Raw genomic sequence first — 14,796 nt, forward strand, 5'->3', positions numbered from 1 at the left:
AGTTGCAAGAACTAAGACTGGATAGGACAGCAGATAGTGCAGTCATGCAACAGAGAATGAGGCGCGACGCAGGACTGCTCTGCTTCAGCGCGGCCCCTGCCTCCCGCTCTCCATCCCCGCGCTTCTCTCTGGGAGTGAGGATGTACCCACAGACCAGCTAGGCACTCACACGTGCGGATCTGCAAGTCCCGGAGGGTACCACCCAGGGGGCAACCTTTGGCCAACGGGACAGGAAAGCTAATGGGTAGATGTTCTCGTCTTTCACTCTTCGGTGGACAATTCTGAGGCGCCAGCCCTTCGGAAGGTCCTGGTGGGGCTGAGCCCCAGCTGCCCACCGAGGAGACGGATCCGTAAGACACCCTTGCACTGGCCTTCCCCCCCTTCCTTGTTTCACTTTTTTCCATCTCCCACTCCTGTTCCCTGGGTTCACTTCCCACCATAAACTTCTTGCCTGAAAATTTTAAGTATGAATAAGGAACAAAAGAGTAGAACATGAAAAGGTCTGGAAAAAATAACCAAACACAACTTCTAGAAATGAAAAATAATTTTAATTTAAAATTCAAAGGATAGTTAAAAAAGCAAGAATAGATATAGCCTAAGAAAAAATAAACTGTGAGATAAATCAGGATATTTTGCATGATGCAGAACAAAGACACAGGCATATGGAAAACAGGAAAGACATGGAAGAGTGGAAACAGCTACAAAGTCAAACTGGAATTCCTGAAGGAGAACACGGGGAAACTTCGGGGAGGCAACATTCAAATAAATAGTGACCGGATTTTCCAGATTGAATGATTTGAAATTTCACATTCAGGAAGCCCTAAATTACAGAGGAGAAAAGCATAGTAAAGTTGGACAAATAAAAAATATAAATGTTTACATTAATTATAGACTTAAATGGAAAAATAAACCTACTTGAAAAATAAAGATGATCAGATTGAATAAAAATAAAATCTACTTACAAGGTGTTTTTAAAACAAGCCTGTGACATAAGGATAGTAGTTGAAATTAGAATGAATAAATATATAGAGAATGCACATAACTAAAACAGAGCAGATGCTATTATATCAGACAAAACTGACTTTAAAGCAAACAGCTTGGACACAAACTACACCTTGAGTGGTCTGTGTGCATTAGTTCATTACATAATTAACTCACCATTGTACGTAAAAATTCTAAATTCTACAGACAGCTCTCAGTCTGTACGCCTCATTCTCTACTGCACTGCCGCCTTTGGCGTTAGAGCATTGTTTCCAAGGGCTGATGCATCGGCGGCTTAGGCAGGGCAACAGAAGTTGACTAAGTTAGACCACGAGTAAACTCAGCAAGAGCTGGTGATGGGTTGGATGGTGATGAGAGAAAGGCAAAAAAAAAGATGACTTCATGATTTCACCTTAAAGCAATGAGAAGGTGGTGCACATTCACTGAGACAGGAGAGATTAGGATGGGGTGACAGGTGGCAGGGACACAATGGGGAAACAAGATCCTCTCTGGATACATTTAAGGTTTGAGAATCTTAATAAACATCCAAGTAAAGATGTCAAGTAGCCCACTGCATATGGGATTTTGGAAGGTATCAATTTTACTTTTTTCTCTATTGCCAGATATTAGGAAAAGAGAAATATTGTCTAATACTACTTACAGCTACTGTACAGACGTCACTTTAAGTACTCCTCCCCATTCCTACAATAAGCTTGCAAAAACAATCTGAGATTGCCACTGTCCTGAGAAAAATGTAAAGCCATCTGCGGACATGGTTGGTAAAAGTCTCACATCATGAAAAGCACCAGATCCGAATTCCCAAGGAGTGACCAGAACGTAGAACTGAGCAAGCTAGTAAGTCACCAATTGAACACTCGAGAACAACCCAGGGGCCTCCATCATTAACCCTACCTTACTGGAAGGTTCCTGTTTTTAACCTTTTCAGTTGTTTGTTCAATCAACAGGCTCATCAATTTATTCGTCTGCAGACCCGAGAGGGGAATGTAGTGATTCAGTTAGGCCGGGTGCTTGAAGCTGCCGTGGACACTCAGTTTACATTAAACCCTTCTTCTCCTGGAATACATTTCTGTAGCTCGTTTTTATGCTTAATCATAGGCTACACTGCACAGATTTAAAACCTTTCTCAAATATGCCTTCCATCTGCCCAAGTGAATTTTATCCCCTAGTCCTCAAACCAGTGTTAAATACATTTAAAGGGAATTTGTTGAATTGCCGGAACGTCATCTCCACTGCCAGGCCCCCACCCAGGACTACTTCCCCTCCATTTCCCTCAGCCAGACTCCATTCACTCACACAAGTGTATAGCAATAGCTGTCATATTCTCAGTTTATGGTTTTAATGGTTTTGCAACAGTAGATGCACAACATATTTCCAAGCATCAAGTATGCTTGAAATTGAACATTTTTATAAAGATAATAAAAGTTAATGACTACCCATGATCTATGATCTGACAATACATCTGTTCTTTTTCATCTTGAGATGGTAAAATACTCACCCTAGCTTATTGTGACACAGTGGGAAAGAAATATAGTCCTATTAATCACTCTTAACTCTCAGCTTATTAAGTTATAGTTTCCCCACAGGCTTGTCTTACATGACTGTTAATAGGCTGCAGGTGTTTTTCTAAGAGTCTTTTTATAATGTAATTATATCACAAAGAGACAGCAAGGAATAAAAGAAAACCTCGTGGACTATAAGACCAGAAAATCTAGGTTCTAAACTCTAGCTAAGTAGCCAAAACCTTAAGCAAGCCATCACCTCTCTGGTCTTCCAATTTTCTCATCTGCAAAACAAGAGGACTGGTTATAAATGAAATAAATTTGTGCCAACTTATACCAGGCCAATAGGACTTAAGAATTTCACAAAGGACATTCTAACAGAAACCCACCCACATTAAAACAGCTTAAGCCAAACTGTTCAATTGTTTTTTTTGTTACTATTGTTAACCTTGAAAGTAAATTTTGTTGCAACATCTGTGGAAATACTCAGAAACAGAGGAGCATGTTTCACATAAAAAAAAAACAACTGTGACTATTGATATACTTTTGATACACCTAAATCATGGTGAAAATAACCAAAGTTTTTAATATTAGCTAGGAACCCATTCATAGAGATGGCTGCTATACATACATTTTCCATTTGACAAAAGGGTTACACTCCGAAAGCTTTTAAGAACATTTTTGGGCAACTTTATAAATGGAAGCTAAGTTTCTAGTTTAATCCCTAAGAGCATAAGTGATCCTTGATATAGCTGAACGATAAAAAACATAATGTTCAACCATTTATTCCTGCAAATGGGGTGTTCACATAGAAGCGTTTCCTGTTCTTGGGGAGAAGACTAGAAGTAATTGTTAAAGTCACCTCTGTCACGCCTTTCTGCTCGTCTTGGTGCCCCTTTTATGTTCTGGTACGGCACACAGCCCTAATCGTGCCGCTGAACAATCCAATCCATTCCAACCTCCCAAAGCGTTCTGTATTCCAACAACCTTCCCTTGAGCCTCCAAACAGTAATTCTACAACCACAGAGCAACTGGTGGGCATTTCAACAATAACCCAGAAAATCCTGCCACTCCTAGCCTATTACTAGTGTGGAAAGAAACAACCTGTTATTTTTTTTTTTTTAAACTATTAGAAATCTAAGTGTTAAAAATTTTAGAGAAACGGTCAAATTATGATACATCCATACAATAGAATATTATGCCACCATTTAAAAAAATGTTTACAAGTAAGTGGTAATGATATGGGAAATGTTTAAAATATAATGCTCAGTAAATAAAAAAGATACTAAATACTATGTTCTTTATGAACTCAGATGTGGGGGAAAAATGCAAAAGACTAGCAGCAAATACAAGAACTAGGTAGTGGAATTACCATTTATTGCTTTTTCCCACTTAGTACATGAATCCATGCTTCCTAGATTTTCCCATATCAAATAAGTACCACTTCTGTCACTAAAAAAAAAAAAAAAAAGGAAAATTAGGGGAGAAAGTATACATTCAAATAAATCTCTAATTCGTAGATTTTTAGAGAGCTATAAACAGTGCTAATTATCAGGCAATGTGGAAATAGAGCTTGGCTGTAAAGGGAGCATTCCTCTCTTTGACTTTGTAAGAGTTTAATTATGAGACTTACTTTAAATTAACCACATTATAAAAAGCTTTGAGATTATGAAAATACTGCTGTCGCCTGTGCAGTGACATTTCACAGACCCAATACAACCTATTACTGATACTTGTTTCCCTTGATTAAAGATACTGGAAGTTTTCTTCTAATATACATATCATATATCACATAGAAAATAACACAGGCATGTGTTTAGACAAACAAGAAAAAAGGTTATGTAGTGCAAAAAGTCTTCATTCCCAGAGAGAGCAGTAGTCTATGGCCCAGAAAATTTTCTTGAGTATAAACCCCATGTACATTGTATTTACACATAATTACTATTCTATCCACCTTATCTCACTTTACATTAGAAATACTTATGTATCAGTATGTATAAATACATTCAATCTTTGTAAATACTAATTAATATTCTACTGTAGGGCTATAACACAATTTATTACTAGCCCTTTACTAATAAACACTTAAATTATTTCCAGTTTTTTTCTGTATCAAACAAGCCTTCCGTGAACATTCTTATAAAAATATCTTTTGTACATGAGTATAGCCATAAGATAAATTCTTCGAAAGGAGTCAAAGAGTAGGTGTACATTTTAAAATTCTGATCTTGCCAAATTACCTTCCAAAGAATATGTACCACTTCACAGTCCAGGGGAATATTTCTCACCAACATAGATTCTTTAAAGCAAACTCCAGGGCTGTTGACGACTAGGAAAGTAACATAAATTAGTGAAGCAGGAAGGGGTAAAAAAACGGCAAACTGGAGAGCGCATTCAGTCACTGGAAGCGGCAGCTTCTACTCAATTCCAGCCCCCTAAGCCTTCTAGAAATCTGTGCCCAACATGGTTAGATAGATTTTTCAAAAGCCAAAAATCTGGACTTCGGCATGAAATCTCCAGGTTTTTTCATGTTGGCAACTCATTAAACTTTAAATTGCATGACAAACAAAATACGTGTGTACGTGGGAATCACCGGTTGGGCCTCCCACTTGGCACGAGCGCTTCAAAGCTTTCACTTCCCCTCCACATCCAGCTCCGACCGGCTGCGCAGTGGGAGGCGCTGCTCAGCCTGCTGCTTCAGGGCTGCGCCTCCTTGGATGACATCGCACCTTCTTCCAGGATGAACAGGAAGACGGATTTCACTAACGAGGTGGCACGAGCCCTCTAACTATTGGAATAACCTGACCTCCTGTTGCCCAGATGTTCTCGGGAGCCAGTTCCCCAGAGCGTGCTCCCCCGCCTCTTGTTCTGACGCCCTCAGAGGGCTGTTTCTGTTTTCGTGCACATGGAACTACCACGTGTTTTAAGAGTTGAGGCATTTTCTTATTGTGTGATCTTCTTTGGCCCAAATGGGTAGAAAACCATTTTTCCATACTACCTTATATTCAGCATGTCCCTGTAAATATAGAAGGAACTCTGGGGATAAATTAAAAAGACTTGCCACCTCTAGTTTAAATGGTATTTTTTTAATGGCATTTTTAATCCATATAAAATCTTTCTATATTAACTACATTCTTATAGCTAAAAAAAATAAAGACAATATAAAAGAATAAACCCTGAAACTGCATGATCTATATCAAAAAATATTCAAATTAATGGATAAAATACCATAAGATTTTTAATGTTTTATTATCTCTTCCACATACTTGCAAAAGGACCAACTGACAAAACCAATGTAGTAATTATAAACAGAAATGTCTGTAAACATCCAAATTATAAGCAATGTAATAGTAAAGCCAGTCACTTATTTGAAAACACAGAAGATAATGACTTCTACAATTAAATTTCAAAAACCAAGATTTTAAACATTAGCTTCATTTACTACAAGTAAAGCATCTGAATCTTAATTTTAGAGCTAATAGTAGTTTTTAAAGAATTCATAGTTTTTAAAGTAATCTGTTGAGAAATGTTTTAATATTAGAAACAAAACCCACAATAAGAAAAAAGGACTAAAAGTCATGTATTAAACAAGATTCATAACTGAGCAAAGCTTTCGATGTATATGTCTATATACACAGAAACACAATATGCATTTGTCTATACTGACACATCCATTGTCTGTATTTTTCAGTGACAAATACACCAGCTGCTCATATGAGAAATCAACATGGACGTCACCCTGCCAACAGCGACTCCCCTGGAGAGTCTACTTTTAATTTCCAGAGGTAAGGTTTTCCTCAACATCACAAATTCCTCTGTTAGCATTTCTCAACATGTGAGTGTTCCTACTTCCCCTTAAAAAGTACATTGTCAATACCCAAGGGAAGTGTGTCTTTTCAAAGGAAAACTGAGAAGACCCTCCTGAAATTTAAAAATCCCACACTCTGTATTTGGCATACATCACTTAAATGCAATATTTAATCACAGAAAGCAAATTTAAGAAATAAAAAATTACAATTTTAAATTGTAACCTACACATCAGATTACTTTTTCAAATGTGCTAGGGCTCACAGATAGAACAAAAGTAATGAAAAGAAATATGGTAAAATGCATTTAAATTTATCTAAAATAAAAATTTAAATAAGGCATAAGAAACCACTTGAGACCACTATATATATATATATGTATATATATATGGCAAACTGACCACTGAAAAATGCAAATAATTTATACACTAGAGCATAAGCTTTAATATATAAATTAGATGTCACTTCATCAGTTGTTTGTAAGTCACATCAGTCTAAACTTTTTATTGTATATTAAAATATTAAAAAGCTAAAAAACATCATTGCAATATAGATTCAATATGGAAAATACCTTATTTTTGGTTTATACACAATCTAAATTAATCCAATCTATACAATAGTTCTCCAAAATATAAATGGCACTTTACATGCTATAGAACATACCAGGCTGGATGTCCTTATATAATTTAATATATAGGAAAATAAAGAGAAAACACGCTTTCAACAAGACAGTTACATAGCAGAAGTGGAAATGTAGAATAAGATTTTGTTTTAACACAATCTTGGATAAGACTAAAGTAATATGAAAAAGGACAATTCCTACTACTTTCAGTTAGCATTCTAAAAATGAAAAAACTACTGTGATTTTATATTTTCTAATTGTATCACAAACTGAGAAAACATAAAAGGGAAAAAAGACAGGGAGGAAAAAAAGAAAACCTGATCCTTTATGAATTTTAAGCATCAGCCCTGCTTATGGGCGCATTTAGGCTGCTTTTCTGCTGACAGTTTCCTAAACGATTTCTGCCACTCTGAATTGTGCATCAGTAGTCAGATGGGTTTTCCAGGCTCGCTATGCCATTGTGTAACCATAGCTGCCACAATGTAGTGCCACGAGAAGTCTGTCCTTGAGTATTTCTTTACTCGGGTATTCAGGTAACTTGAGCATGTTGATGCTTTAAAAGAAAAACATGCCACATTAAATGGGAGACCTATGAAATTTTTGATTGTTTTGTCTAGCAGTGAAAACACTACTCAAAATTAACATAAAACCATCCCTTAATTTGCATTCAAATTGGAAAACCCTGAAATAGTAGTTAAAAAGAAAAAAAAACCTGCTGCATTGCAGTTTCCTTTAGCATGCAAATGTAAATGGAAGAAAATAAGTTCCTTTCAGCCTAAAATAAATAAGTAATAGGGAATTCGGTTTGAAGTACTGGTGTAACTCAGTGATACTCACGCCAGGGTAACGTTAGTGACCCCTGAACTACTTTCAATTCAATTATAAGCAGTTTCCCCATACATTTTCCCTGCTGAAAAAGGAGCAAGCACTTATCAGTGATTCCAAATGCTGACAGAGAGACCACTGTTGACGCTTTCCTCTCAATGCAGCAATACAGTAGTCAGGCCTTTCATTATTCAAAATTAATCAAAGCAATTCACAGTGCATTCAAATAAACCAATGTAAATAACATACCATGTGCTTGAAGTCGGCAGAAGATTTGGAGTATATGGCACAGCAGCGATTGTAAAGTTTTGCAGTCCACTTCCACCCATGATATTAGCAAATCCACCATGTGGGACCCTGGAACTGCAAGTTCGTATCTTAGTAAGTTGTAATCATGAAAGGAAACTTTTCGTGACTGCTGTATTTCAAATTCTGAGTTAGGGTAAAAAATACATTCGACTCTAGGCCGCTGACAAGACAATGTTTTTGAATCTGCAAAATTTCACCTAATTACTAAAAACTGCACTGTCGACAATCAGCAAACTTCCATGGAGAGGCCTCCACATGTCTGTAGGCCATACCACGCATCTGATTGGCCACAGCACAATACCTCTACGACTGCACTTAGCACACTGCATGTACAACTATCTTCTTTCAGACATCTCCCTACTAAACGGGCTGATATGAGGGGCCCAAGTGAGCCATATTTGTATTTGTATCCCTGGGATTAGCAAAACGACTGGCATCTAGTAAACATTCACTAAATTAATGTTTGGTTAACTCATATAATCCAAATGATTTCCCTGTTTGAAAAATATCTAGGGTCAAAGGGATTTTATTTTGTTTTTCAGTGTGAAAACTAGAGAATTATTCACATTTCTTTCCAGAGATTCAGAATACCAGTTTAAAAATTTTTTAACATAGCCCAGCATAATGAGACCTCAGGAAAGCTAACCCAATGCACAAGCAGCACTAGAAAATTTAATCTTGAGTATGTGGCTGTAGAGGATATAATTACAGCTTCCTAAATTCTGTTAACATTTGAAAGAAAGTTAATACTTCAAATTAGCCTTTTTATGTTATCACAATGAAAAAACATGATCCTGGAAAAATATGTTTTTCTGTCATTTTTAAAATGAGATGCGGTGCTTTTTCGATAAATTAGAATGACAAACATTTAATATATAGGTATATTAAATGCATAATCAAAGACAGAAGTCCGAGTATTAAAATTATTTGCTAACAGATTACTCACTGTACAAAGCGTAATTCAGTTTATTAAGGAAAAAACTGCTGACCTTTGAATAACTGAAACAATTCTGAACAACAAGAACAAAGAGTTCTCCCAGTTCCCAATGTCACAGCTGAAAGCTGCAACGCTTCAGGAATCCCCTAGTGTGACACTGGTGTAAAGGCAGACAATGGAGTAGAATGAAGAACCCCAGCACAAGCCCTCGCATATATGGCCGAATGATTTTCAGCAAGAGTCTTAAGAGCATTTAATGGGGAAAAGAAAAGTCTTTTCAACAAATTGTGTTGGGAAAACTGGACATTCACTACAAAAAAATTAAGTGAACCCTTAACACCCTAACACCATATACAAAAATTAACTCAAAGTGAGTCAAAGACCTAAATGTAAAACTAAACTACAAAATTTTTAGAAGAAAATATAGGGGAAAAGCTTCACAATGCTGGACTTGGCAGTGACATCTTGGATGACACCAAAGGCACAAGAGAAACAGAGAAACTGGACTTCCTCGAAATCAAACACTTGCCCACCAAGGACAACACAGAGTGAAAAGGTATATCCACAGAGTGAAGGAAAACATTTTCAGGTCATAAATCTGGTAAGGATTATACCCAGAAAATATACAGAACTCCTACAGCTCAACAATAACAGAACTCAATTAAAAAATAAGGGACTTGAACAGACACTTCTCCACAGACGATACACAAATGGTGTATGGGCAGATAAAAAGATGCTCAAAGTCACTAGTCATAGGGAAATGCAAGTCAGACCTCCCATTAGATACTACTTCATACACATTCGCATGACTAGTATTAAAAAAAAGTTTTGGAAAAGATGTGCAGAAATTGCAACCCTGGTTCTGTAAAATGGTGCAACCACTGTCAAAAACAGTGTGGCAGCTTCTCAAACAAACACAGAACTATAATATATATATATAAAAGAATTGAAAGCAGAAACTCAAAAACATATCTGTACATCATGTTCGCAGCAACAATATTTGTAACAATTACCAAAAGGTGGAAGCAACCCAAGGGATCAATCCATGGACCAAGGGACAGGCGGCATGTGATATGCACACACGATGGCATGTCATTCCACCGAAAGGGAAGGACACTGACACATGCTACAATATGGAGGAACTTGGAGGATGTTATGCGTAGTGAGTAAGCCAGTCACTAAAAGGCATATAATGTATCATTCCATCTATATGAGGTCCCTAGGTAATAACATTCACAGAGACAGGAAGTAGAATGGTGGTAAGCGGGGAGCAGGGGTAGGGGTAATGGGCAGTGCAATGGGTCCAGTGTCAGCTGAGGAAGGTAAAGAAGTTGAGGAGATGGACGGTGGTGATGGCTGCACAATGTGAATCTACTCAATGTCACAGAACTGTACACTTAAAAAGTTAAAGTGTTCAGTTATGTTATATATTTTTACCCCACACACTAAAAAAATCTGTCAAAATATGCACCAGGATTTTCTATTTGAAACTACAGATGATATGTATACAGTCATATAGTGTAGTGTGGCTGCTATTAAATGCTTTACTGATGAAACACCTGAGTTTACCTTAGAAATCCAGGTGCATATTAGAAGCATGCCTGACTCTTGCTATGAGAACACTAACACAGCTCCTACTTAGGGCGAGAGGATATTCTGAAGAAGACCTGGTTATTATGTAAACTGAAATAAAATTCAACATTAATCTATGCATATTAACCTATGCCTAAAAAATTAACAAAGGTGACAGAAAGAGGGATAAAAAGCCAAACTGTTTTTGATTTCCAATAGAGGCAGAATTTTAAAATAAGTGTACCAGGACAGATGAGAAAAGAGGCTTAACACTGATTCTTAAACAAATCAATGAACGGTATTTCAGTATCAGGATGATAAGTCTAATGTCTTTCACATAACTACATTTTGAAAAATAAGCTTAAAAAATGAGATCCCCCAATTTTAACATGTAAATGAAACTATTCTGTAAACTGATTATTTACAAACAATCCCTGAAACCTTACTCCTCTTCTAAACTATAACGCAAGTATGACGAGACCCCATACTTGAATGATCAGTGCATCTTATGGTAACATCATGGCTCATCAAGCTTAAGCATGTATGAGAAAAATAAATGAAATGGTCTGGAGATGAGTATTATGGCAGAAGGATTACACAATTAAAAACTGCAATAATTAAAATGGCATACTTCTGGGTTTTTTTCATTTTATTATATTCCCCTTCACCTACCTCATCGATCCTGTACCACCTCCACGGCAACCACCAGTCTGTTCTCTGTGTTTGAATCTATTTGAATTTTGTTTGTTTATTTTTGACATACTTTCATTTTATATGCAAAGACATCAAGTCTGATTTTCACTATTCTTAAGAGGCAACGAAACAAAGAGTAAGACACTTAAGGCAGTTTTATAGACAAAATACTGTCTATAGACAACAAAGCATTGTCTCCCCCATAAAAATATTTAAAAATTACTTTTTTGTATTAATTCTTGGTTCTACCGTTGTAACATATTTGACTTTTCAGTAAAATTGAACTAAATCATACTTTAGAAATGGAGGAAGATATGTTAGTATCTATAAACAAAAAAGATAATCAGAATTTTCCCACAAGTGCTAAGGAAAGAAGTACACCCTTTAGGTTTAGAATGGCAAGTGCTATACCTATGCTAATAATGCCTGGAGGACCTAAAGTAAGAGGAAAGTTAAAGTTTAAAAGGACTTAAGACTTGGTTTGAATTCAAAGCAAGGGCTCTGCAGACTACGTGTTGAAAAGTGGCTTCTTCACAACCTCAAGTTGAGGCTCTAGGTCTGTGGTTTCCCCCAGGTTCCTGGGCTTCTACTCTTTCCACGCACATCCTTTACCTCCTTTAAATGGACTCACATGCCACACTTCATGACCTGGTAAATAATAAACAGTGCAGTTCTTTCCGGCATTGCTAGAAACGACTATACTGTTGACAGGGGAAGGGCACTATGTATTCCTAATACAACTGTTTTTTATTCTATGAGAGCAATTTAACAGACATTTTTAATGCCAAAGAACTTGAGTAATTGTTTCCTGCATTTTAAAGACTCATACTGACCAAATTACAGGAGCAAATATAGTAATTCACTAAACAGTGTTTAATTATAAACTATTAAAAAAACAACAGAAGAACCCTACAACTCACTACATATACCAAAATAAAGTCCAGATGGCTTAAAAATCAGAATGTAAAAATAGGAATAAAAAGTCACAGAAAAAGTACCAAAAAACCCACATATGCAAAATCTTGGGAATAAGAAAGGATTAATAAAAACCATAAAGGAAAGTACCGATAATCAACTTGCAACATAGTTTAAAACTCTACATTTTATAAATTAAATTTATAATTTAAATTATGTGAAATATGTATAAATTAACATAATGAAGTTAAAAAACAAATGATATACTGGGAAAAGTATTTGCAGAGTTAATGTCCCATATAAAGAATGTTTAAAACTGAATTTTTGAATATGTCAGTAATGCACAAAAAAAATAGGCCATTCACCCCACATAAGAAATTACATAAATAAGAAATTATATGAAAATAAAATGATTATATCCTGTATTGATAAAATAAAAGGAACAGGCTCTCTCATTCCCTGCTGAAGAGAATACTGATACCTTTCTGAAGGGTAAATGAACATTATGTATCAAGGCTGTAAAATTTATAAACTTTTGTATGTAAAAATTTCCCTTCTAAGAGTTTATCTTATATAAATAATCTAATTGGCCCACAAATATATAAGCATAAGAATTCCTTACTTGTTCAGCATTATTCATAAATGGGAAAATTGAGCACAAAAGGACAGTATCAGCTAAGGTCTAAAAATTGAGGAAGTGCCGGCATTAAAAAATTACATATATAAACGGGATGTTTTAAGATATAACTAAGTTCTAAAGTTATAAGAGGAACCATGTTTGCAAAAAGTAAAAATCTATGCAGGAAAAATTCTAGAATAATAGCCAAAATGTTAACTGTGATGCTCTTCAGAGATTTAGAGGTGATTTATTTGAATTGCCTAACCTTCTTACATCGAAAAAATTAATCTTATTTAATTCTTTTTATTAAATTCCTGAAACCTGTGGGTATTTCTTGGCCTTAAGGAGCCAAATAAGCCACACTAACAACAAATTTTCTTTCATATCTTTAGTCTACAATCTGTGAATATTCATGTTTTATTTATTCTTTAAAATTCAATGTCTAGTGTGGCTCCATCTATTTTCCTAATTCCACAGTTAAAAGACTAAGAAAATAAAGCAAAACGTTAATAGTGTTCTCTCTCAACAATGGAATTACTTAATGGGATTTCCATTTTCTTCTGTCTAGTTTCTCCACTTTCCAAATTTCCTATAATGGTTAATGTATTACCTTTCAAATAAGAAAACAGGGGCCTTTAAATTACATATATATTTTTTATATAGATATACACTCACAATTATATTTTTTAAATAGGCAGAGAAAATAGAAGTAAATACATCAAACTGCTTATAGTAGTTATTGCTAGCAGGGGATGGTTTTTCTTATTTCTTCTAATTTTCTGTATGTTCCAACTTTTCTGGAAGAATAACATACATTTATAATGCAACAAGTGAACTTATCTCCACAAACAGAAGGACACATATGAAATTCTAAGTTATCAAGAATGAAAATCAGACTCTTTTTTAACAAGTTAAAAGAAGTTTAAAACCATCTAGTTTTCTAGTATCTGTTCCAAAAGTAGACTTGTCAAAGCATATCACAAATTATTTTTTAGGCTTGAATCTTGAGACTTTAAAGTTTGATAAGAAATGGAGAAAAATTATTAGATATGAATATTAATTATTGTGTTGTGTGTGTTGTCCAGCAACATACATATATGAAATATTTGACTACTATCACTGACTTACCTGCAGAGTGAAAAGATTACCAAATTATAAAATACAATATACATGCCAATAGTCCTCATTAAAACAGTTGATTTTTTTATACACTAAATAAACTCTTGACCACTATTATATGTTTTCTCTTTAATCCCTAAATAAACTTTTGCTTAATACCTAAAAATGTGGAAAGGGAGGTAAGAAACTGAAAATTCATAGTAGTTAATTCATTTGGTTGTTTTTCTAATAAAGTTTTTCCACATTATCATAAAAATGCTTCTTACCTGCCAGTAACAAACTGCAAGAGAAGAACTCTCTCCTCTGGAGTAATGCCTTCCACAACTTCCCAGAACCACTAACAAAAACATCAACAAAAAATTTGCTTGTATTTCTGAGCAATTGCAGACTTCCTAATAGCAGAGAAATATGCAATATTCATAAAGTATATTTTATTCTGTGAAATTCATTTATCAGAAATGTTTTCATACAAAGCTTTCATATGCAATATTCCCATGAGAAGAATTTAGGGAAAAACTTTACTTTGTTAATTAATGTAGGTTTTCATCCAATAGTGCTTAAAAGCTTGCAAAATTAAATGGCAAAACTCAACTTCATTCTAAGCTCTAGAGAGATGTTACCTGAATAACTGGATCTTCTCTTTCATAGCCACTTGTGTATTCTGTATTTTTTATCCAATCACTCACATCAATTTCTGGCATGCCAGAAAGCAGTAGCTCCTTTGGGGAAGAAGAAAGATATTTCATTAATCTTCATTGGGGGAAAAAGAGCTTATTGCATTTAAATAGTAAATTTGCCTTAATTACCAACTAATCCAATGTAAACCTGATTTTTGCGACAGTTTCTACATGTCATCAAATCCTAAGCACTACATGGGA

The 14,796-nt window shown here is 35.3% G+C and overlaps 1 protein-coding gene across 5 annotated transcripts in view; it reads right to left on the reverse strand.

The window, feature by feature from the left end:
- Positions 1–5,731: 5,731 nt before the first annotated feature.
- The window catches only part of HACE1 (HECT domain and ankyrin repeat containing E3 ubiquitin protein ligase 1), a 98,444-nt gene continuing 89,379 nt past the window's right edge, over positions 5,732–14,796 (reverse strand). For 4 of the 5 annotated variants that reach the window (XM_036902863.2, XM_036902862.2, XM_036902864.2 and 1 more), the window contains 4 exons: positions 14,539–14,637; positions 14,185–14,255; positions 8,004–8,117; positions 5,732–7,482 (listed from right to left, as the gene is read on the reverse strand). In XM_036902863.2, coding sequence (XP_036758758.1) covers positions 7,380–7,482; positions 8,004–8,117; positions 14,185–14,255; positions 14,539–14,637 — 387 coding nt within the window. In that variant the 3' untranslated portion in view covers positions 5,732–7,379. Of the gene's footprint in view, positions 7,483–8,003; positions 8,118–14,184; positions 14,311–14,538; positions 14,638–14,796 lie in introns of all 5 variants that reach the window. The other variant, XR_005028239.2, reaches the window with a different exon arrangement.

This window comes from Manis pentadactyla, chromosome 12, assembly GCF_030020395.1.
Source record: "Manis pentadactyla isolate mManPen7 chromosome 12, mManPen7.hap1, whole genome shotgun sequence".
In the NCBI taxonomy this organism is placed as follows: Eukaryota; Metazoa; Chordata; class Mammalia; order Pholidota; family Manidae; genus Manis; species Manis pentadactyla.